The sequence below is a fragment of the Esox lucius genome, chromosome 1 (genome assembly GCF_011004845.1).
Source record: "Esox lucius isolate fEsoLuc1 chromosome 1, fEsoLuc1.pri, whole genome shotgun sequence".
In the NCBI taxonomy this organism is placed as follows: domain Eukaryota; kingdom Metazoa; phylum Chordata; class Actinopteri; order Esociformes; family Esocidae; genus Esox; species Esox lucius.
This window is the reverse complement of record NC_047569.1, coordinates 5,328,272-5,354,265: the sequence shown is the minus strand read 5'-3', so window position 1 is coordinate 5,354,265 and position 25,994 is coordinate 5,328,272. Positions and strand designations below refer to the sequence as shown.

General features: G+C 39.4%; 1 protein-coding gene across 3 annotated transcripts in view; it reads right to left on the bottom strand.

Annotated features, from left to right (window-relative positions):
- Window positions 1-7,619: 7,619 nt before the first annotated feature.
- The window catches only part of aadac (arylacetamide deacetylase), a 36,553-nt gene continuing 18,178 nt past the window's right edge, over window positions 7,620-25,994 (bottom strand). For all 3 annotated transcript variants that reach the window (XM_020050130.3, XM_013133455.4, XM_020050127.3), the window contains exons 4-6: window positions 25,263-25,332; window positions 9,971-10,142; window positions 7,620-9,662 (exon numbers count right to left, since the gene is read on the bottom strand). In XM_020050130.3, coding sequence (XP_019905689.2) covers window positions 9,042-9,662; window positions 9,971-10,142; window positions 25,263-25,332 — 863 coding nt within the window. In that variant the 3' untranslated portion in view covers window positions 7,620-9,041. The remainder of the gene's footprint in view (window positions 9,663-9,970; window positions 10,143-25,262; window positions 25,333-25,994) is intronic.

Genomic DNA, 25,994 nt, shown 5'->3' with positions numbered 1-25,994 from the left:
CCAAATGCTCTGATGTGTCACAGTTGGTGAAGTGGTGGAGATTGAAGGAACCAGGCGCAAGCAGAGTGGCAGTCGATGTTGTGGGTTTTTAATTGAAAATAACACAGAGCACTTGAAAACATTAAACGAAACAAAAGGTATAAACCAAAACGAACCACTCACCACATACATTGACAAATGCGGACATGGAACAATGGCCGACAAGAACTGGGAGAAAATGGCTGAACTAAATACACAGGCTAACGAGAAGAACAGAAACAGGTGGGGGCTAAACGCAGGTGAAAGGAATAGACTGATAAACTGAACAGGAAGGACCATACAAGGACAAGACAAGTCAAGGACAAACAGAAAACACAAAGCATAATGGTCCCATCAGGCTGGGACCGTTACATTATGTCTTTCTATGTAATGTACATTAGAATATTATTTTGTATGTATCAATCAATCAAATTTATTTATAAAGCCCTTTTTACAACAGAAGTTGTCACAAAGTGCTTTTACAGAAACACCCGGCCTTAAACCCCAAGGAGCAAACAACAGTAGTGTTGAATTTCAGTGGCTAGGAAAAACTCCCTAAGAAGGCCGAATTTTAGGAAGAAACCTAGAGAGGACCCAGGCTCAGAGGGGTGACCAGTCCTCTTCTGGCTGTACCGGGTGATATATTAAGAGTCCAATTGGAATAATTAATAAATTTCTCTGGGCTAAATCCAGAGTCTATTTAAATTTAGACTAGGTCACAAGTATGACCAGATGGACAGGGACAGCAATGGGCCCCCCAAACCAGGTACTCCACAGGTGTGGACCAGGACCTCATGTCCTCCTAAATTTTTAAACAGGAGGAGACTGGGAAAATTCAGAAAATGCATTCCTCATATCAACAACAATTTATAGTGGAGAAGGAGAACTTAGTGGGGAAGGACAACTGACCGCAACAGAGAGACAACAACAAGCCAGTGACTCTTCCCCCGAAAGGCATTGGCATATTACACTCATATTATGTTTAAAATATTCAATACTTCTACCCATATTGTTCATATTTCCCATCCTACTTTCTTACAATTGCTACTAGTTTACATTTATATGTATATTATTGCTACATTTTTGCTTTATATATTTCTTAAGTGTTACTATGCAGATGTGTGCATTATTTTTGTGCATTTGATGAATAAACTTTGAACTAGATATTACACCCCCAGAAACACATTATATAAATGTTTGATGAGTGGAACACTCGAGATGTGACTTTTTTTTCAATAATGCTCATGCATTGTCTTGGTCAGCAATTGTTTGACATGCTAGCTTACGTTCTTTTGTTACTGCTACTGTATTTCTTTTTTCTTGAATATACAGCTCAGAAAAGAGCACCTTTTTCTTTCCTCTCCAAAAAAGTAGAAAAGGAAAGTTTTGAGTGAGGAACAGAAGCATTCAATTTGCAGTGGCCTCTTAATTTTAACCCTTCTGTTCCTCACACAAAACCTTATTTTTAGATTTTTTTGGAAAGGAAAGAAAAGGGTGCAGTTGTCTTTTCAATTATCTCGTCATGCACGTGCTTTACTCAAGGTTAACTTAACTCAAAGTTGACTGAACTAATTGTTACCACCCGTTCTGAAACCGTCAACTCTGAGTTTGACAGCTCAGAGTTAGTCAACCCAGAGCTGTGGTTTCAACTCAGAGTATGTTAACCCAGCTTTATGAAATACCCCCAACGAGGTGGCATTTTCTGATATTTGGATACTTTTTTTCTGTGAGTAAGTTCCAAAACTGCCCAGCAGAGGCCTTTGACTTCACCTGAACGTCTGCCTGCAGTGACAAAATTTCATCCTCCAGGGCTAATGAGTTCATGTGCAATAGTGATCCAATTTGTCAGGCAAGGGAATCAACCAATGTGTCATTTCCAAATGGAAAGCACATGAATGTGGCGATCGGCTCAAGTAAAGCAAAGTCTTGATAGCGTTTGTTAAAGTCTGAAGTAACATTTTTTATCTGCTATGTAGTTCCCACTATCAAGTTGCGCCCATTCCTTCCCTTTGCTTTTCCAGCTCATATGCAATGTTTTGAAAGTTCCCCAATTCGATGCGCTGGAGCTTTGAGGAAAGTAATTTTAGTTATCTATTGAAAGCATTATTTGAGCTGATCATGTCTACTACAATTTTCTATAAATGTAGCTAATTTAACTTGTTGGTCAAATCAGTTAAAAATGCCAAATCTCAGAGCCATTGCTTGTCCTCATGTTGTCTGTATTCTTCATTTTTTGTAATGAGGAGAAACTCTTTTATCTCGGGCAGCAGCTCTCCAAATCTCTCCAAGAATTTGACCCTACTCAACCATCTGATGTCTGTGTGCAGAAAGAGATCTGTGTGGTCTGAGTCAGCTTCTTCCAGATAAACACGAAAGAGCTGTCTTTGAAGTAATCTTGCCCGAATTGAACAGACAGTTGTCACTGACAAATCCACAACATCTTTCCCTTTCAGCATTTTAGTACATAGTGCTTGCTGGTGTATAATACAGTGGTAATTAAAGAAGTCTGGAAATCTGTCCTCCTCCTTGCATTTGGAATTTCAGGTGCTCCTTCAGTGGTGATTGACACTCATTTAGACATTGGCAGTTGTGTTTTGTCAACAAAGTATTTGAATGTCTGTCTCACCTCGATTGCATTCTTTCAGTGGCAAAATTGTTAGCCGTTCCTCTTTCGCTGTCATGTCCTTAACACCATTCTTATAAAAATGCACAATTGTGCTGTATTGCTTAGGTCCGTTGACTCGTCCAACTGCAGTGAGAAACACTCACAGTCTATAATGTCCTTTTGAAGTTGCTGTGTTACATCCTCAGCTGTGAATGAACATGGCCTGCTCAGCAGCACTGTTCATTCAGTTACCATGGTAACTTAGTGTAACAAAGTTCTCAACTGCTACTGACTGGCCACATTTCATCTGAATCAAGTGTATGCACCAATAGCAGAAGCCATATGGAGGGGGGACGAAAATGAGAAAAATATTTTATGCGGATGTGTTTTTTAAAGTGACCCTCAATCTACCAGCATGGCCTTGGCGATCGACTGGTGGATCGCGATCGACGTCCATATGCAATGTTATGCTTGAACTTCAAATAAAGTAATTCATGCATCAACCCTAATCTGATTTGATAGGCGAGTACATCAGTTGTGGAGTTTGAATGATTGCTTGCTCAGTCTCCTAATTGAAAGAGTTGCAGTGTTTAGCTATATACACTCCTGTCAGTAGGTATTATTAAACAGCAACTGACACGACGACATCCAACAACAACAGCAACATTGATCCACAAAGTGGGGAGCAGAAGGGAAACATTTGAACACATACTAATGAGCAAACAGTGACTTGGTGTGAATGATGATTAAAGACATGTGACACAAAACAAGTCCGGGATGTGTTCGTGTGATGATTGGAACTGAAGGTGTACGGAACGGTGGCGCTGTTGCTCACTTTACCGTGACAGTACCCCCCACCAAAGGCCCGGCCACCGGACAGGCCAACACGAACCCAGGCCCAAGGGAGAGGGGGCGGGGCAGCGCAGAACCACTGGCACAAACCCGCAGAGGGGGCGGACCAGCCGAGACTAACCAGGGCGGCGGAGCCTTCGGGACAGTAGGTATTATTAACCTTTTCACGTGTGAGTTTCAAATATTCCTTACCGACCCCCCAGCGTGAGTTCTTTGCAAGTGACTTCAGTACTCTCTCCAGCATTTGAACTCACGCCAGCATTTGAACAGTCACCTTGCTAGGTAAGGAACACTACATGCATTGCATTGCAAGCTTCTCTCGTTGACTTGAATTCTAAGAGCTGCAAAAGTTGGTTGATTTATAACTGTAGCTAGCTAGAAAACGTCAGCTAACCGCTAGCAAACGTCAGCTGCCCGCTAGCTAACAAATCGTGACCAGTAATTCAGTGCAGTGAAAATGAATAAACTATATAAAATGCATACAACGGGTAACGTAACTTCTAGAAAGTTTTTGCAATGGTTTTGATTGGTAGTAGTCGCTAATATAATTCGTTTTTGTGTATTAGTGTTGGCTGTCTGTTGGTACGTAAGTAACACTTCTTGTCCCGATTTGAATGCTTTCTACCTGGTTAATATCATAGTATGGTCTTGAAACAATTACAATCAGGAAATAAAGTTATAAACACTGTTTGAGCTAAATGTGAGTAAATAACAGCGCGGTCTAACCACCCATAGTTACGTTACTTGTAGCTAGGCATGCTAATGGTGCGTTCTAAACATGACGTTCTAATCACACCAGTGTGATTGTACGCTTCAGGGACCACTCTAGATTGATCACACCGGTGTGATCGTACGCGCCAAAGGGTTAAACAGTAACAGACACGATGACATCCAACAACAACAGTAACAATGTTCCACAACGTGGGGCGCAGGAGGGAAACATCTGAACACATACTAATGAGCAAACAGGGACCTGGTGTGAACGATGATTAAAGACATGTGACACAAAACAAGTCCGGGATGCGTTCGTGTGATGATTGGAACTGAAGGTGCACGGAACGGTGGCGCTGCGGCTCACCTTACCGTGACAACTCCAACACTTTTTCAGATCAGCACAGGCCCCTCGGAAGGTCTGTGCATGATACTGGTGCTATGTTTGTTTGAAATGTGTGAGAAAATATGATTCATTTTGAGAATTCTCAGTAATGTAGAATTCCATTGGGTTTTAAAGTGTTAATGTAGTTGTATCTAATGTTAGCAATAATACATTTCTGTAATAAAAATATCACATCTGCTCAACACAATCTTACATTTGTATTTTACATCCTTTTCATTTGTGTTTTTATAAAATATCACAAGTTCCAGCATTCATAGCTTAAGCAGATACCACCTTCCTAACAAAATCTCAAGCAGGGAATTTAATACGGTTTAATCACGTTGACCTAACACATTTCACAATGCAACTTGTAGTGTTTGTGAATTGGCCTCCTAAGTATGAACAGAGCAGGAGACAAGAACATTTTGAGAGTGCATTCCTTAGGTTTACAAGAATTTACAGTGGAGAAAGAACCGACCCTATTCCCTAAGCACATTAATATAGCAGCGTAAAACCTTGGGCCCTGGACAGGGCCCAACAGGCAGGAAGTCAATACACCTACATTGCCAAGCATCAACCAAAGGGACACCAACCAAAACCACCCTGAAATGAGGGCAGAGTATCACCCCAAATGCACAATTGGCGCAACGGAGAGACAACAAGCCAGTGACTCCGTCCCCTAATGGCATTGGAGATAGGGCATCCCGGTGGTGATGAGAGTTGTGGTATGTTGGTTGTTTTGGTGTTAGTTTTCTTGCAGTCAGAGGTCAGAGAGTAAGATTTGAATAGAATAAGTGTAATTGTGAACTCTTATTCAGTAACATAAACATGTGTACTGTGGCCCAGTCTTAAATTAAGCGGTACACCTTTTAAACTTCTGGAGTTCTATTAATATTTGATTGGTATAATATAATAATTAATAGTAATACTTCAGGTCTCTCACAAACAATGCCGTTCTGTTTTTCCACTAAGGTACAAGTAATACAATACTGCTTCTGGACATACTAGATAGACTCACACACTTCCATGATGATTGCACAATCTTTTGGGTGTCCTAGCTTTGTGCCAGCTTTTCTTTTTTCCTTCTTTTTTGTTCTCTCACATAAGGGTGACTGGATGAAATTACCTTTAAATTACTTCTATATTAAAGTAAACTTAATAAGGTTTCGGACCTAGTTACTTAATAAACAATTTTCTTATACGGTAGGGGGATGAAGCCATTTAGGAATGACTACTTTTCATTTTCAGATCGATGGAATAATTTTACATCACTGATTTCTTAAAATGGCCCTGGAATAGAATATACTGGGCCTATCCATGCCTTTCAAAGAATAAAAATTGTCTTATTAAGGAGAGAACCTTCCCGAGAAGGGTATTAAAATGGAATCTTAAGGGGAATATTTTGCCTTTGTGCTAAAATCTTTTATGTAAAATCTTCCAAAAACATGTTTACAAGTACTTTTCCACATGACTTGTTTTCCTTAAATGCGATGTGTGTGTCTAAGTTTAAAAATCATACAACTCCAGAGGTTATCACCTTTTTTGAGATAAGCCTTTTTTAAGCCAAGTCACATTGCACTCATTATCCTTCTATAGAATGTGAAGAATTTTGGATCAAGGCCACCTCCTTATTAGATTGTGTTGTTTCATGTAAAAATGGGGAGATACAGTGGGGAGAACAAGTATTTGATACACTGCCAATTTTGCAGGTTTTCCAACTTACAAAGCATTTTTATCATAGGTAGTATTCAACTGTGAGTGACGGAATCTAAAACAAAAATCCAGAAAATTTGTATGTAATTCATTTGCATTTTATAGCATGACATAAGTATTTGATACATCAGAAAAGCAGAACTTAATATTTGGTACAGAAAACTTTGTTTGCAATTACAGAGATCATATGTTTCCTGTAGTTCTTGACCAGGTTTGCACACACTGCAGCAGGGATTTTGGCCCACTCCTCCATACAGACCTTCTCCAGATCTTTCAGGTTTCAGGGCTGTGGCTGGGCAATACGGACTTTCAGCTCCCTCCAAAGATTTTCTATTGGGTTCAGGTCTGGAGACTGGCTAGGCCACTCCAGGACCTTGAGTGTGTTTCGGGTCGTTGTCATGCTGGAAGACCCAGCCACAACCCATCTTCAATGCTCTTACTGAGGGAAGGAGGTTGTTGGCCAAGGTCTCACGATACATGGCCCCATCCATCCTCCCCTCAATACGGTGCAGTCGTCCTGTCCCCTTTGCAGAAAAGCGTCCCCAAAGAATGATGTTTCCACCTCCATGCTTCACGGTTGGGATGGTGTTCTTGGGGTTGTACTCATCCTTCATCTTCCTCCAAACACAGCGAGTGGAATTTAGACCAAAAAGCTCTGTTACAGCAGTATCAGTCAGCAGGTTAGAAAGCATGAGGGGGAATTTTTGATGGGACTTACCAATGGGGACATAGTAATCAATGCACATTATACCACACACATTACATCATTGCTATTTGTTCTTAAAGCATTTATTTTAATTATTATTGGTTCACCAGAAATGTGTGTAATTATTCAGTACAAGACTTTACAATTAGTTATTTAATTCTCGCGTTAATCAGGCTGCCAATACCTTGACTTTCTGGCCTGTTTTTATAGACTTCAGGTCCCAAAAAGGAATGCATTCCACATGACCAGATATTGTTTCCCTATTGGCTTTTTATCTGAACATCAATCTCCTTTTCATGGTAGACATACAATGACAAATTCCCACGCACAAACGTGCAGGTGTATTATGGGATGGCATTGGTCCATACCTGTGTACTTTCTGCTCTCTCTCTAATGTCAGAACAACTATCATCCTACTATGTCTTTCACTCTATCTTTTAGGATAGATTTGACAATCAATCCACTGTTACAAGAATGAAATCAAAGTTTGTTTGCGTTTCACCTAAGTCAAACATTACACACTCTAAATGACACGCACATAGACACACGTGCACTCACAAAGGACCTTTAATCTCCTAGTGAAATTCGCTAGTAATTCTCCACCTGGCACACACACAAAGGAGGGGACAAACTGTCAAAGGTGTTTTTATTGTCAGAAAAAGATAAGCATGTCTTCAATTCTCTTTTTTCCATGATCAGAAAAAAATTAAGTAATTCTACTCCCAAAAGTTTTTAGGCAGTGCTGTGGAGATGTACGTAAGCCAAAATACTAAATAAATGGTATTTTCTGATACAAGAAGTCTGTATTGTGTGCAATTCATGAAAATGTATGTTGTCTGAAATATGCTTATCCCATGATAAATAACACAGCTTTGTTTCCACAACAAGATTAAAGAAAAATGTGCCAATTACAATGTGAAACAGCCATGGGGTGGGTTGTACTTTATACAGGTCATTAATGCACCAAATCCCTGCCCCATCGTCTATATTCTTATAGGTTAACAACGACTACAATTGATAATTTCTAACAAACTGAAAAAAGATTTTTCTATATCGCAAATTAAGGGTTCCTTGATTTGTAACCATATCATATGTATTATTTTCGGGGGTGGGGGGGTACTATAGAGTACCACACTTGTAATATTCTGGAAACTGTACAATTCAATTAAGAAACTTTTCCTAAAGTCATATGGAGAAACATTAAAACAAGTAAATTAACGACCTGAATCCTGTATGCTAACTCTGGAAAATAACAGAAAAAAGGTTCATTCGGACAAAATAGAGAATAATAAATTAGTCAGACCATCATGGAGTTATAGGCCTCACACATACACAAGTCTTTCACAATATACCGTCACTTACCATAGTCATAGAGAAGGGAATGGCAGAACACAACACATTAGATAAACAGGAATGATACTTAGTCAGCCTTGCGCAAAAAAGCGGTGAGCAAATCATGTCTGAAAATATAACGAACTGCTGCCCTTACATTTGAATAATCATTAAAGAGCTAAGATTTTTTTTTTTAACTACAAAAAACTTTAAACGTCTCATTATGTTTTCACATTATTCTACCCTATGCCCAAAGAAATACTTTAGTATTTCAAAGAACCTCTCTTTAGTGTGTAAGTTATGTGCATAAAGGTGCAACTGTCATACTATTCAGAAGATAGGAAAGTTACAAAAAAAGCTGTTTATATATGAACAGTCAAGCCTTTCTAATAGTCAGTTGCAGAGTCAAATGGCAGATATCAGAAATACAATTTTGAAAACTTGGCTTCATCAAATGTCTCTCTGGTGTTGGAAACATTTCAAACACTAGTTCTCTGCCTCATGTTCTGACTCCCATCATCTGTTTTATTGGAGATGCACTATAGCATGGAAAACCTCTTAGTATCTGCAAAAATGAAACAAAATAAAAAAGCAATACTAAATAAATAATAAACAAAAGACAATTAAAAACAAACAAATCATAACAATAACACCTAAACGACAGCTGCTGGCTTGCTAGGGGAAACAGAAATGACAGGCCATAACAATTCTTCTGTTTTCTACAGGTTTTGCTGCAGCCATCTGATTAAGTTTTCCATCATCGTGTGTCCTATCATGAAGTCGGTTGGCCACATGGTGAACATGAGTGCACCGTGGAAACCACTGGTATAGTGTTCATGTGTCACCTGTACACCGGCGTGGCGCAGGCGTTCTGCGTACATCACCCCGTCGTCACGCAGCACATCGTACTCGCACGTCAGCACGTAGGCCTTGGGGAGCGATTGTAAGTCCGCATCTGGGACAAGCAGGGGGGAGGCCCGGGGGTCGGCAATGGAGTGCGACAGCGTGTCCGGCCCAGACCCCGTCCCTCTCAATGTCACGGACGGAGCACTGTAATTGTACTTCCCCCGGTATGACTCAGGCAGAAAGGCACTCCAGTTGACGAACTTGAGCAGGGCAGCGGATTCAGGGCTGTTGTGAGTATTGGCCATCATGGCCCTGAAGAAGTTCTTGTCACTGGTGAAGTACTCACTCCAGAAGCGCACCATGAGGGTGCGGGGAAGGATGGGCATGTTCTGGTTCTGCTGGTAGGACGGGGTGTTGAGGTCAAGAGCCTGCATCACTGGGTAGAGTAGGGCTTGAACCTTTAGTTTCACCTGCTGATATGGATCCTGCTGTAGCTGCAAACACACAGAAAATCACATTTTAGTCAATGAACTGACACTCCGAGACAGATTGACATACAGTTGGAGTATTTCTCTAGAGTCTGCTAATTGAAACAACCACATCTTATAGTGATTGTAAGTACGACAAAGTTAGTGCTTGTGAGAACAGACAGACAGACACACACACACACACACACACACACACACACACACACACAAGACAACAACCAGATCAGACCGTCCTGCAGCCTGGCTTGGCTCCTCATAATCTCAACTAATTATAGTAACAGTGGATAATACTGCTGCTAATGCTACCAGCTAACCTGTTGGGACACAGCTGCAGCCAGGTTACCCCCAGCACTGTCCCCAGACACAGCAATGCGTCCTGGGTCTACAGCATACTGGGCCAGGACCTCCATCTGGAGGAAGTGCTTTACCACCCGGTATACGTCCTCATACGGCACGGGAAAGTGATGCTCCGGGGCCAGCCGGTACCTGGTCAGACATGGGATACAGGTCAACTCAAATAGAATTCTGCAGTTAATAAGTGTAAACCATCTAAGGCAGAGGCTAATAAACAAACAACATGGCAAATATGTCCATACATCACTATGTATGTCATATGTGGATATACACACTACCAGTGAAAAGTTTTAGAACATCTACTGTTGTTTGCTCCTTGGGGTTTAAGGCCTGGTGTTTTTGTAAAAGCACTTTATGAAAACTGCTGTTGTAAAAAGGGATTTATAAATAACATTGATTGATTGATTGATCTACATTTTTCCAGTTTATTTTGAAATTCACACAGTTCAAAGTAGCCTGACATCAAAATATAGAACAAAGAAACCACTGGAGACAAAAAACATTTAATCTACATTCTTGACTTGTCAAAATAGCCACCTTTTGCAGACCCAAGAGCCGAACACACTTGTGGCATTGAGAAACCATAATTTCTTACTGCCAATCAAACATGCAGCTCAAAGTCTTCTCTTCACAGTTGAAACTGAGGCTTGCTTACTTCGACCAGTGTTAAGCTGGTCTTGAAGCACTTGTCCTGTGCACCGCCTATCACGCAAGCTGTTTGACTCTCAGAAACATGTCTTCTGATTCTGTTATGGCTTTGGGTCTGCCAGACCTCTTCCTGTAAAAGTTTCCCAGTGCCTAGCAGAAATAGGAGTGAGAGGCCCCGGTGCAAAACTGAGCAAGAGGACAAATGTGTGTCTATTTTGAGAAACAGACGACTCATAGGTCCTCAACTTTTAATAGAAATTATAATTTTTTGAGGTAATCTGAAGAGAAATCCCCCAGTGCTTCCTGAAGCACCTTCCACAAGTTGTATTGGCTTGAAGGGCACTTCTTACATACCATATGGTCATGCTCCTCCCACAACAGCTCAATAAGGTTGAGATCCGGTGACTCCTTTACAGACAGAATACCAGCTGACTGCTTCTTCCCTAAATAGTTCTTGCAGCTGTGATTTGGCTCATTGTCCTGTTGTAGGAGGAAACTTCACCAGCACCAAAGCACCCACCAAACCATCACATTGCCTCCACTATGTGCTTTGGTCTGCATTTCACAAATGTTTTTTTGTGTGATCCAAACACCTCAAACCTTAGATTCGTCTGTCCATAACACTTTCTTCTTATCTTCCTCTTTCCGGAGTCTGTGTTCTTTTGTATTTTTATTCGCCTTCCTTAGATTTGGCTTTTGCTTTGCCTAGAAGTCCAGCATCCTGGAGTGTTGATGTTGAGATTGGTGTTTTGCGGGTACTAGACTGTTTTGCGGGTGAGGCATTTGTTTCTCAAACTAGACACAAATGTATTTGTCCTCTCCCACTCCTCTTTCTATTCTGGCTAGAGACAGTTTGCGGTGTTCTGTGAAGGGAGTAGTACACAGCTCTTCAGTTTATTGGCAATTAATCGCATGGAATAGCCTTCAGTTCTCAGAACATGAATTGACTAATGGGTTTCAGAAGAAAGCTCTTTATTTCTGGTTCACCACAGCAGTGAGAGAAGACAGGCAACAATTTAGGAATAACATTTCTCAACATAAAATAGCAAAGAGTATGGAGATCTCATCATGTAAGGTACATAATATCATTCAAATATTCTGAGAATCCGGAGAAATCTCTGTACACTAGGTACAAGGCCGAAAACCAATTTTGGATGGCTTTGGCCCTCAGGTGGCACTGCATTAAAAACAGACACAATTCTGTGGAGGATATCACTGAATTGGCTCAGGAACACATCTGAAAACCATTGTCAGTGAACACAGTATGTCACTTCATCCATAAATGCAAGTTAAAACTACCATGCAAAGAAACCATACACAAAAAAGATTCAGAAACACTGCCGCCTTCTCTGGGCCTGAGCTGATTTAAGATGAACTGAGGTGAAGTGGAAAATTGTCTTGTGGTCTGACAAGTGGAAATGTGTAATTATTTGTGAGAATCATGGACGCCAAGTCCTCCGGACTAAAGAGCATACTGTTAAAAAGCCACCATCTGTGATGGTATGGAGGTGCAGTCGTGCACATTATTGGCATGGTTGACTTGTACATCTGTGAAGGCACCATTAATGCTTAACAATATATGCCGGTTTTGGTGCAACATATACTGCCATACAAATTATGTCTTTTTCAGGGAAGGCCTTGCTTATGCGGTTTTGGCAAGACAATGCCAAACCACATTCTGCACATATTATAACAGTCTGGGTGCTAAACTGGCCTGCCTGCAGTCCAGACCTGTCACCCATTGAAAACATTTGCCGCATTGTAAAATAATAAATACAACAAAAAGACCCCATACTGTTGAGTAGCTGAAATCCTATTTCAAGCAAAAATGGGAAAACATTTTACGTTCAAAACTACAGCAATTGATCTCCTTAGTTAAAAAATGCTTACAGAGTGTTGTTAAAAGAGGTGTTTCAACAACACAGTGGTAAACATGCCCCTGTCCCAACTGGCATCTAATTCGAAATGGGCATGTATTTTTTGAAAAAACACAACATTTCTCAGTTTCAACATTTGATATGTTGTGTATGTACTATTTTCCATTAAATATAGGGACAATACGCAGTGTCCCAACTTTTTTGAAAACATGGTTGTACTTGCTGCAGTACAATAATGTCCAAATAATGCTTAAGAGGGTGTAATAACACAGTCTGTTCCAACACTGCTTTTATAAAGACAGAGGGTTTATAAGTAATTAACAAATTGGAAACCTGTAGGAATTGTTAACATCATCTTTCAAGGCTTAAATTACTTCCATTGATGCAGAACAGCTGGAAACTATTAACATTACTTGTTCCCTTAAAAAAGGCGTTTTTCTAACTGAAATGTACATAATTGTTTAGTTGGTAACATAAACTTGTTTACATTTTAACTTCTAGCAGTGTACCACGTACCTTTGTACCATTCCAGGTTATTCACTGGACTTGAATTGTTTACATTTCAATAAAAACTAGAAAAATGGGGGCGTTACTGAAACTTTTGATCGGTAGTCTAGGTGTGGAAAAACTAATATTTAAAGACTAATCTCTAGGCAAAGCCAACTATAAGTTAGCAGTGGTCACTAAGAGAAACTCACTGGTTGTAGCTTAGTCATTGTTAACTACACTAATTCAAAAAGTTGAAAAGGAAAGTTTTGAGTTTTCCAGAGCTGTCGGTACATTTCAAAATATCACTGTCCTGAAGATAATGGCTATTAAAAAGAAAAGTTTGTAATAGCCATTATCTGCATATGCAATTAGGAAATAACACTTACTTCCCAGGAACAAAAGAAAATGTTACACAGCCTTGAGATCACAGACAAAATGCTAGCTGAAACAATAGCTTTGTTTAGTGGGTGAGGGTACAGCTTTGATATCAGATATATTTCTTCCCAAGCATATGACTCTCTAAATACATACTACTGAGCAGCTGCTCATTGACTGACTGATGTAAAAATATACATTTCAGATTAGGGGTGTGCCAAGTACTGTGAAAAGAAAAGTATTGTAACAGATATACAACACTTTCCGTATTAATCTCTGTCACAACTATTTTTGTTATTGTTTGTAATAGGATTAGGTTTACTGTTAGCTGCTGCTCGCGTCTCTGTCTTTCTTAAAACTCAAGTGGCTAGGCTAGCTGGTTGTAAAAAGGTGGTAAATAGTTTAAGCCTATTGCCATGATTGGGTTAGAACAAGCAAAATCACTCAAAAAGCAAGTTGTGTGAATTAGTAGACTCCTAGTAGGCTAGTCTACTTACATTTTCTGTCAACTTTGTTGTGGACATGCAATTTTAAATGCACTATGAGTGACAGCACAACAATGCTCAATTGAGTTATACATTTTACCAGCATAAAAAACACACTTCCACGTTTTCCGAACATGATTAATTATGATTATTATTAGTAGTATTAAGTGGGAGTTAAATATTAAGTGGGAATGAACAGATACGGTTACTGATATGAGTATGGCAAGATCAGCACAACCCTAGCTCAGATCCTCTCAAACATGGTCAATGCTGCCACCACCACTCCTTTCGTGTCAGACCATGCAGCGATTAATGGAATTCTAGGATTCTACATACGTTGACATGTAGTACAAATTACCTCTGTTGTAAATGGTCTATATTAGGCAATGCAAACACAAAAATGACATAACCAGGCTGCAAATTTAGGTAAGCTATTTAGGCAGTTTAAAAACATAAGCAAGATAGTACAAAGTTTGACTAGGGATAAAAAACTTTAGGGAACAAGGTAGGGAACTACAAACCAAAATGGCACTTCATCTTGCAGCAGGACAATAATCCCAAAGACACATCTAAATCAACTAAGATCATTTTCAGGACCAAAAATAGGAACTTTCTTGACTGGCCAAATCAATCACCCGACCCGAATCCAAGGACAAGACTGAAGACAAAAATGCCCCAAAACCAACAAATATGGTTGCAGCACAGGCCTAACAGAGCATCACCAGAGAAGATACCCAGTGCCTGGTCATGTCTATGGTCACATACCTCAGGCTGTCATCAAGTGCAAAAGATTGAAAACAAGTATTTTATATCACAACTTTATTTAAGATTACGTTAATTCGTCCAATTATTATGTCCCATAGAATTGAGGGATTGTTTAGGAAAAGGGCTATAATTCCTACAAAATTCATGGTTTATGGATGTTTATACTGTGGAAAATGAATTTATAATTTAATTCTTATTTATTGATTATTCTATTAGAAATAGTATTTTCTCTGTATGATTAATACATTACACTAATAGACATGTCTTCCCTAGTCAAAATCTTCTGTCTTTTCCTTATCTGTGTTCTGGGACAGTAATGGGTGGAATCTGTGTGCAACCTTGCATTTAATTGAGGACAGATACTCCTTAGACAATAGGTACCCATGTATGAATGGTAATATGGACACCAATAACAGTCTGTATGAATTGTATTGTGGACACCAATAAGATTCTGTATGAATTGTATTTTGTTTATTGATTTATTTGTTGTTTAACTGGTCTCCCAAACCAGCGTATTAAATGGACTGTGTTAGACTAAACTTGCATTTGCTTTAGACTGTTCAGGGAGGCCAAGGATAGTCAAAGCCCTAGGTCAGCATGCTCTGTTCTTAGACGTGATTGTGGCCACAACGGAAGGCGCCAGGCCTCAACCTATTTTAGCTATGGCCCAGCTACAGATGGCTCCAATGTGAATTTGCTTGTGTGTTTTCTGTTCTTTCCATTTGGGGCAGAACAGGAGCAAGTGATAGCACAGATAAGGAGGTTGGTTACCTTGGACCTAGAACTGTGGTTGCCATGACAGTGTAGAGGTCTATCATAGTTTCTTATTAGTGTGACATCTAGTTTTCTTGTATGTATCTTGAGCATAAGACATAATATTTTGGGAACCTTACTGTATTTGTCTGATAATTGTTCCCGTATATACACACAATTAAAGACCTGAAGTAATCAACTCCTATACAAACGACTGAAGAGTTTTAATTGATATATTGCAAACACTTTTACATCTTCCACAATTTGGCGACCCAGATGGGGAAAACCTTCGGAAGAACAAAAAAAGAACAAAAAACATCTAACTGTTGATGTAAACTTTGTAAATGATGTGATAACATGGAATAAAATAATGATCATCAACAGGGATATCAAAACATAATTTAAAACAATTAATTAGAGGTCCCAAGAGTATGAGTGGGAATAGCCAATTCGAAATTCCCAAGAGTCTGTTGTATGTGAGGGAAAATAAAATCATTCATGGTAACCCCAACCGAGTATACCCTGTGGGACGGCAATACGACATGTATGTGACACAAAATACCTTACTCCACAAAAGTGTTCATAGAGGGTTCAGGTCTTTGGGGTGCATTACTTCCCTAGGTGGTTTATTTATTTATTATTTATTTATTTATAAAGCCCTTTTTACAATAGCAGTTGTCACAAAGTGCTTTACAGAGACACCCGGCCTTAAACCGCAAGGAGCAAACAACAGTAGTGTTGAATTTCAGTGGCTAGGAAAAACTCCCTAAGAAGGTCGAATTTTAGGAAGAAACCTAGAGAGGACCCAGGCTCAGAGGGGTGACCAGTCCTTTTCTGGCTGTGCCGGGTGAGATATTAAGAGTCCAATTGGAATAATAAATACATTTCTCTGGGCTAAGTCGAGAGTCTATTTGATTTTAGACTAGGTCAAAAGTATGACCAGATGGACAAGGAGGACAGGGACAGCAATGGGCCTCCCAAACCAGGTAATCCGCAGGTGTGGACCAGGACCTCCTCTCCTCCTAAAATGTAAAACTGGAGGAGACTGAAAAAAAGTTAGTAGTGCATTCCTCATATCCCCCAGCACAATAATATTAGCAGCGTAACAGCTTGGAACTGAGACGGGGGGGTCCGGTGACACTGTGGCCCTACCCGTGGGAGGCCCCAGTTCTTAATCTCTGGTTACCACAGAGATTGACGAGTCTCTTGTGTGTCAAGCCAAGGTCAGTTAAAATATACTCTGGAGAAAATTAAGAGACAGCTGCAAATTTTTCTTTCCTTTTCAATAAAGTTGAAAAGGATAGTTTTGAGTGAGGAACAGAAGCATTCAATTTGCAGTGGTCTCTTAATTTTAACTCTTCTGTTCCTCACTCAAAGGAAAGAAAAAGTTGCAGAGGTCTCTTTATTTTTTCCGGAGCTCTATATGATAAATTAATAGTGAATTAAAATATGTTACATCCAATAGGCCATATGTGAGGATACCCAAGTGGCTTTAGGTTAGGGGCTAAAAATCTCTATAACTGTTGACAGAAGTATAAGTGGCTGGCACTGAATTTGTGATTTAATGAGTGAGATGAGAACATGTGTGTGCACACAATAAAGTGAATGTTTGGGTGTATGAGTGTGGTGGATAACTTATAATTGAAATCCATCAGTGAAACCATTGCAATTACACCACTCAATTCTTTTATTTATCATCCATAAATATGGCAAGTTCATCATTATCATTTCTTGAAATAATCTTTTGACTAGAAAGTAATAGATATGCATCTGATCTTATTCCAATCTCAGCCTGTACAGTTTTTTTCAATAGATGGATTTCACTGATGTGACAGAGAAAGCTGGTGACAAACGCTGTTGCTTTGTAATAATGGACACATTTTCAAGTTGGGTAGGAGCATTTCCAACACAAAGATGCAGGTACTGTATAATGAGGGTGGTTAAATCAAGGTTTGGTGTACCCAAAAATATTTCATCTGTTTAAGGGACACACTTCAAAAATGAACTGACAAAAGAAGTGTGCCACGCACTAGATATTCAAAAAATTCTTCTTGTCATGTAGGCGATACAAATGGACTGAATCTATACAATGCATTTCCTAAGATTTTGCTCTTTGCCATTACCTGAATATGTAACAAATTAAAAATTGAAGATTTTACTCTGAAGGAAATGGACTGTTAAAATGGCAGTCTCTGGTTGCTTTCCCATTCCAATAGGAAAACCCCATGTACACGAACTGCAAGACAATTGAGACAATCTAATTAATGAAACATGCACAACTGGCCAATGCCAAATGTATTGTCTTTTGTGTGTATGCTTAAATGTTATGTGTCTGTGTTACGCCGAAATTCTGCAAACTGCATGCTTAACAAAACTAACAGTTAACTGCAAGCCTGCATATTTGTGCTATTTGTTCAGTAGTTCTGGATGTTCGGTGATTTACAAGTTTATTATTTCAGTGACAAAAAGAGAATGAAACTGTATGCTACGTTCATGAAGACATTTGTAGAATGGTTATGCCCTGTTTAAGCAAGATGTTTTCAACGAGTGCTTGGTTCATGATGACAATTGTAACAGTTGTTCCCGATTTAGACAAAATATACTGTACTAGTCTCTATAAGAATAAATGAAAGACTAAATATGGTAATGGTAGGCTACATTGACTGTGTCCTAGATTTCGCTAATTTTATTTAACTTCTGTGTTTAAACTAATTCGAAAGTGTCCATATTAAAATGATAATGTTAAAAATAAATATGAAACTATGTTCTACTTCTCTATTATAAAGTTTGTTTGATAAACAGATCATAAATTCCAAAGTATTAAAGAATAAAATCCCAAATAATTATAACGCCAGTGGTTAAATTGGGGTGGAAAAAACCAGAACAACCCATATAATACAAAAAATAATGTGATTTGACCTCCAATCTTATAGCCAGAACCATATTTTCTATCGCTGTCAATTTAAGAGAAACTCATGTTTCAGCTTTGTTTGAGGGCGTCCAAGTCGTTGCCTGTATTAGTGGAGAAAGCTCAGCATGAAACTTGAGCATCAATGAATGTGAATCACAGCATGCATGCACAAACTCACACTGTGTTAGTGAGGTAGGTTTACTGTCCACCTAACCAAAGTTTGTATAATTAATGTGATAATCTTAGGAACAATTTACCCTAGATAATGTCCCAGTTTGTTTATCAAATTATGTTCAAATGGAGCTAGCTTCCTAGTTGGTTTACATGGTAACATTAGCTTGTGGCTTGGTGATTAAGCCCATTGGTGTAGCTTACATTGTCAGTTCCTGGCTGGAAGCCTCTAGGCATTTCTATGCACCTGGGGGTCACAGCCAGGGCCTGCCCGCAGAGGTGCCCTACGCATCTCTGCATTGCTGTTTTAGATTGTCCCCAATTATAGACAGCTGCCCCGCATTGCCTCTAATTGTGGACCTTATTTAAGTTGCCCTTTTGAGTCTTTCAGTTTGTGGTTCATTGTTTGCTACAGTTTGGGGTGTACACCCCACAAGGGCTGCAGTTTTAGAGATTCTCTGACCTAGTCGTCTAGCCATAACAATTTGGCTCTTGTCAAATTTGCTCAGATCCTTACACTTGCCCATTGTTCCTGCTTCTAACACATCTACTTTGAGGACAGAATGTTCTCTTGCTGCCTAATATATCCCTCCCACTGACAGGTGCCATGATAACAAGATTATCAGTGTTATTCACTTCACCTGTCAGAGGTCATTATGTTATGGCTGTTCGGTGTAGATTGAACAGCTTTTCAAAATGGGTATATTTATGATCTGGCCCTGTTTATGGTGCATAAGTAAAAAGGATTAGAGTTTGAGAGTTAAGTTACTACATATTAAATTATTCAGTGTGCCTCTGGCTGTTTATTAAACAAATGTGATTATTTCAGCAATATGGACAGAAATGTATTCATGGTAAGCGGCTTGAACCCATTTAGGTTCCCTCAACTTCCAAATTCCAATTTAATCACTGATTATGCCAACGGTAATATACATGCAGACCTCCTGGCATACACCTGCACTCAGGGGCAGACTGGCCATCGGGAGGTTCAGGACTTTTCCCATTGGGCTGGGCTGCCCAGCAGCTGCTCATTATGTGTTACACAACAGCTACTCACATGGACCGACCAAATATTTCAGCAACATTTTTGAAGAACGGGTTTGGTCAATATCTTAATAAGCAAATTTTTTGGCCGGTCCACATAAGCGGAGCCGACCTAGAAGCAGGGCTCTTAGATCCATGAACACAGGACAGCTAGTAGAGTCCAAACTAAACATGGAGAAGCTGTGTTTTGCACTTATGCTGTACACAACTGGAATAAACTACCAGAAGATCTTAGACGTGCCCCAAACATATACATTTTTAAATCCAAGTTCAAAACATTTTACTTTTCATGTGCCTATGACTGAGTACTTAAACGTCCTATGTTTCTATCACATTTTTAATCTTTATATGTTTTCTTATACAATTTTTTGTTATGATGTTTTCATTTGTTTTGATGTTTTCATTTGAGTATTTGTTTTTATGTTATTGTATTTTCATATATTTTTGTTATTTTTCTTTGTAACGCACAATGAATTGCTTCGATGTATAAATTGTGCTATATAAATAAACTTGCTTGCTTGCTTGCTAGAAGAATGAATGTCATTCATTGACTGACTATTGTTAAATAGCGTAGTGGTTAGAGATGCGGGCTCCAGGACAACTGGTCCCGCGTTCGACTCCCGTAACAGTCAAAATGCATTATGCCTGAGGTTCAGGACAGACAAAAACTTTGCTGGCTACAACCCTATGTAGCTACGTAATAGGAAGCCTAAAATAAACTGTTCTGGTGGATATTCGAATTTCTTCAGGATAGACAATCCCTTCACTGGCTACACAATTCTCTCATCTTTTCACTTAACAAAAAAGTCTGTTATCGTCACCTACACTCACCTAAAGGATTATTAGGAACACCATACTAGGACCCCCTTTCACCTTCAGAACTGCCTTCATTCTACGTGGCATTGATTCAACAAGGTGCTGAAAGCATTCTTTAGAAATGTTGGCCCATATTGATAGGATAGCATCTTGCAGTTGATGGAGATTTGTGGGATGCACATCCAGGGAACGAAGCTCCCGTTCCATCACATCCCAAAGATGCTCTATTGGGTTGAGATCTGGTGACTATGGGGGCCATTTCAGTACAGTGAACTCATTGTCATGTTCAAGAAACCCATTTAAAATTATTCGAGCTTTGTGACATGGTGCATTATCCTGCTGGAAGTAGCCATCAGAGGATGGGTACATGGTGGTCATAAAGGGATGGACATGTTCAGAAACAATGCTCAGGTAGGCCGTGGCATTTAAACGATGCCCAATTTGCACTAAGGGGCCTAAAGTGTGCCAAGAAAACATCCCCCACACCATTACACCACCACCACCAGCCTGCACAGTGGTTACAAGCCATGATGGATCCATGATCCCATTCTGTTTACGCCAAATTCTGACTCTACCATCTGAATGTCTCAACAAAAATCGAGACTCATCAGACCAGGCAACATTCTTCCAGTCTTCAACTGTCCAATTTTGGTGAGCTCGTGCAAATTGTAGCCTCTTTTTCCTATTTGTAGTGGAGATGATTGGGACCCGGTGGGGTCTTCTGCTGTTGTAGCCCGTCCGCCTCAAGGTTGTGCATGTTGTGGCTTCACAAATGCTTTGCTGCATACCTCGGTTGTAACGAGTGGTTATTTCAGTCAAAGTTGCTCTTCTATCAGCTTGAATCAGTCAGCCCATTCTCCTCTGACCTCTAGCATTAACAAGGCATTTTTGCCCACCGGACTGCCGCATACTGGATGTTTTTCCCTTTTCCCACCATTCTTTGTAAACCCTAGAAATGGTTGTGTGTGAAAATCCCAGTAACTGAGCAGATTGTGAAATACTCAGACCGGCCTGTCTGGCACCAACAACCATGCCACGCTCAAAATTGCTTAAATCACCTTTCTTTCCCATTCTGACATTCAGTTTGGAGTTCAGGATATTGTCTTGACCAGGACCACACCCCTAAAGGCATTGAAGCAACTGCCATGTGATTGGTTGATTAGATAATTTCATTAATGAGAAATTTAACAGGTGTTCCTAATAATCCTTTAGGTGAGTGTATATTGATACAGTAGTTATTGTATCAATGTCATTCACGAATGGCTAAGCTGTTAAAACGGCCAGTGGGAAAATAAGATTTGTTCAGGATAGACAAAAACTGGTGCTGGCTACAACCTTCAGTAGCTACGTTACAGGAAGCCTAGAATGCAACTCTTTACTGTTATATTGCGACTATTTCTGCTGGATTTTCGAATTATGTCTTAGCGTTTCGTCAGGATAGACAAACACTTCGCTGGATACACGATTTTCTCGTCTTTTCACTTGAAAAAAAAGTCTGTTATCGTCACCTATATTGATACAGTAGTTATTGTAACAATGTCATTCAGGAATGGCTAGTAAGCTGTTAAAACGGCCAGTGGCAAAAACCATACAGTTCATAGATACTATTTGTAGTGGAGGTAAACTTAATAAGAAACGTTACTCAGTTTAACACAATGGTTAATGGTGTCTAACAAAATATTCATGTTACGCGTGTTAATGTGTGACATAATTATATAATGTCAATACGCTATACTGACAACCTGGTAAATGTTCAGCTCTGTGGTGTAGTGATTAAGGACCCAACCTTTCATGTGGGCGACCTGGGTTCAATTCTTGAGAGGGCAGCCATGATTAACAACTTTCTTTTTTCTGGCCGCCTGAACTAGGCTTGGTCTGGTTTCTTGTTTGTATTTGCTTTTCTTAACAGGCATTTGTTGTTAAAATGGAGAGGAAGAGGAAAGGTGGTGCGGAGAAAGAGAAAATCAGATGCTGCCTAGTGCAGCACCATGATGGACATGTTTCAACTGATTTTTAAAAATGGTGCTGACAGTGCTTCTCCATTACTTAGGCAGACTCAGTCCAAAGTTGACTTTCCTGTCATACCAAAATGGAGTAGTCCTACAAAAGTGGCGGGAAAGCGGCCCTCATGGGGCTTAACTGGCTAGGTTCCCCTTCATTTTAGTGGTGTTCATTATAATGTTATTTTAAAATGTACCAATATGTGACAGAATTCAGGAACGGGGGCTTATCACGCATTATCACTACTTTTCAGGAGAGATGTTTGTAAGAAGAAAAACATGTTCTGGGACATTTTGTCTTATTTACAAAAATTCCTTCTTGAAGATATGAGCTTCAGTGGGACTTAATAACAAACTAGTACACAAAGTGTAAATATGAATAAAATTTAAAAATCAAAACCCTTGTTTAACCAGCGGGAAATACAGGACTTTTCTTGGACATGATTGGCTAAGATAATGAAGGGGCTGGACATGCTGACATACTGAGTTCTATCAAGTTACCAGCTTCTGTCATAACGCGACTACATTGCTTTGTGATCCCGGGAATTTCAAACATGGATCAGTGCAAACACGTTGCTAGAGCTCTCAACCATATCACTGCCCTGAATTTAGCTACAGTTGTCAATAAATCTGAGTGGGAACAAGTTGTGTGAGAACACCTTCTGGAGGACAATGATGCCATGACCCTCTCTGACTCGGAAGTGTGTAGTGAAGAGCGTGGTAAACAAACGCAAATGACTGTATTTAATCAGAGGATATTCCGTCTGCCACGAAACATTCCTACATGTATATGGGTAAGTCTAACATTTGCTAACTAGGTACAGATAATTCCTTTCAGAAATGTATCAAAGTCCTTTTCATTGCTAGTTATCTAGCTATAGCTACTGACGTTACTCTTAACTTTAGCTAGCTAGGGAACAACGTTAACTTACCAGCTAGCTAACATTTCCTGGATCTAACTTGTTCATTGGGTAGCTAGCAATTCTTCACAAAAGTGAGCAAGTTACTTAGTTTGATAATAAGCTACCTGATTTACCAGTCATTCATCCAGGTGTGTGTGATTATGCCTGGCTATTATGTTTACATTATCTTCACAAAAGTGAAAGTTGTGAAACTTACCTGGCAATAAAACTTTCAGATTCTGATGCATGATGTGGACAACCAAGTCCATCAGTAAAGTAAGACTGCGAAACAGCCCTAAAAAAATCTTCACTTACATTTCTGCTACTATTTATTAGGAATCCTGCTACTAAGCCACTTTAACAGAGCCATTCCACTTCAGATTCCTGGGCTGATATTTTACCCCAGTCCGCACCTGCCTGCACTAATACACCTCGTACAAATAACATCCAAGACTTCTAATTGGAAAAACCCATGTTAGATTGTTAATGCGCTGGACTGGTTATAAGTGGTGACTCTGGTGGGACATTGATTAAAATAATTTTGACAGTGTGAGAATATTAAAGAAAACAACTCAAACCTGAAATACAAAAACATGTTTTTCTATCCAATTTGTAATGTTTTGACTTTACATCTTTTTAAATACTAGGTTTAGAGATGGAAGACAAATCCGTTAAAGGCTAATAGTATAATGCAACTCCTATGACTCATCCAAATTCATTAAAGCAGTTTAGGGCCTAACATATTTTGGCATTCAAATCTCGAAACACTGTTGGCAAGAATTTGTCTGGCAGTCTGCATATGTACACACACACACCAGCACGGTCACTCTCTCGATGTAGCTGTATCACACACAGACACACACCTAATAACTTTGTACACCCCCACATAGAGGAATTTAGCAGTGGTGAACCCAATGTTCTGAATAAGAAAGTCCTTGAGCCAACACGTTCTCTGAGTAAATATTATTTGGGAAAGAGAGAGGAACAGAGAAAGCACAGAGTGCATGAAAGAAAAAGAAATGACATAGATAAGAAAGATGGTGATGTGATAGTGTTGCTACTATGGGTGTGGCCAAGCGAAAGTTGTTGCTTTGACATGAAAAGCCTGCCGTGTCAGTAATAAAAGCCGATCTACCCTGTCAGTACATGAAGACCTACTGTATCTCTCCAAACATCTCCTCTTTGATTAATACGTTAGGACAGTCGTACAGCCCTAATACAACAACCCCAGCTACTGCTGCTCTATCCAGCACTCACAGGAACATGATTGTAAGTGCTGACATACCTATGAAAGTGAGGACCAGTTTCTGTTTTACATCATATATGTAAAGAATATTTGGAGAAGTGTGAACTTTTTTTTTTACCAGTCCTGACTTACAGATATTTTGGTATTAGGCTAGTGGTGAGTTAGAAAGATGAAAGAGAAATTGTCAGATAATGTAATTCATTACCTACCTAAGACAGATCCATGACATTGTGTGTGTATGTTTGTGTGGGTCCTGTCCTGTAACTACAGCCTGAAAGATTTGATTTACGTGTAAGAGAAGACGAACACACTACATCATTATTTTGCATGTGACAGGGATAATGAAATATATTGTTGGCTCTGAGACACAACACAGTACTGTTTATCTTTGAATCGGGTAAACAAACATGATAGCACCCACAAACATTAGTCACCTTTGGGTTAAGTGAAACTTCTAGAAGTATTTACAATGATTTTGACCACTGATATAGTAAGTTCGATGTACTACTTACTATTTTTCTCTCCAGCCATATTATGTTTATTTTAGCTAAATATGACCACTGGTTTCGGCTGCAGTCAGAGCTGTAACCCTAAATATGCCGATTTGGAATTGTGGATAAGTACACTGCTACCTCTGTAAATGTTTAAACATCTACACTATTACAACACTAATGTGATCACACAGGTGAGACTATATGTGTCAAAAGGTTAAAGCCAGTGCATAACATCAAAGTTATCAGTTGCATGCTAGATATCCATTATATACTCACTCTACAGATACAACGACAGAGTTGAGATCAATGACCATCTGCCTAGCCAGGAGGTCATATGGCCCCATTCCTACATGAAGAGAGGACACAAGAGAGAGATATCAGAGAAAATAACAGAATGTATAATCTAATACCATCAACAACGGCAAAATACTCAATAGTATCTTGAGCTTCTGATATAGTATTGTAGTCCTGGCAAGTCAAGTACACATATCCAACTACACATTTGTACAAGTAGAGAGACCTTATTTTCAACTGTAATGAACCAGAACATATACAGTGCTGTGTGATAGTTTGTGAAACCTACAGTACATGGATGTTTTTGTATAAAATATAAAAAACTCAAATCTTTATCTAAACCCCAATTCCTAACAGAAACATTCCAAACAAAGGACACAAACAAATTTAAGATATTTTCAGTTTTTTATTTTAAAAAAAGTCAGACTTCATATGGGCCAAAATATTTAAACCTCTTGTGGTAACTTCAATAGCAGTGATAACTTGAAATAAACACTAGACTCTAACTTGTTTTTTTAACAGACTTATGCCCATTCCTCCTTACAGAACTCAGCAAACCGAGTGAGATTTCAAGGGTGTCGGCATGTAATTCCCGCTTCAGGTACTGCAAACTGCATCTCGATTGGATTAACATCAGGACTTTGACCTGACCAATCCAAAATATGAATCTCTTTTCTCCTGAGCCATTCTTTGGTTTGCTTGAATGCTTTGGGT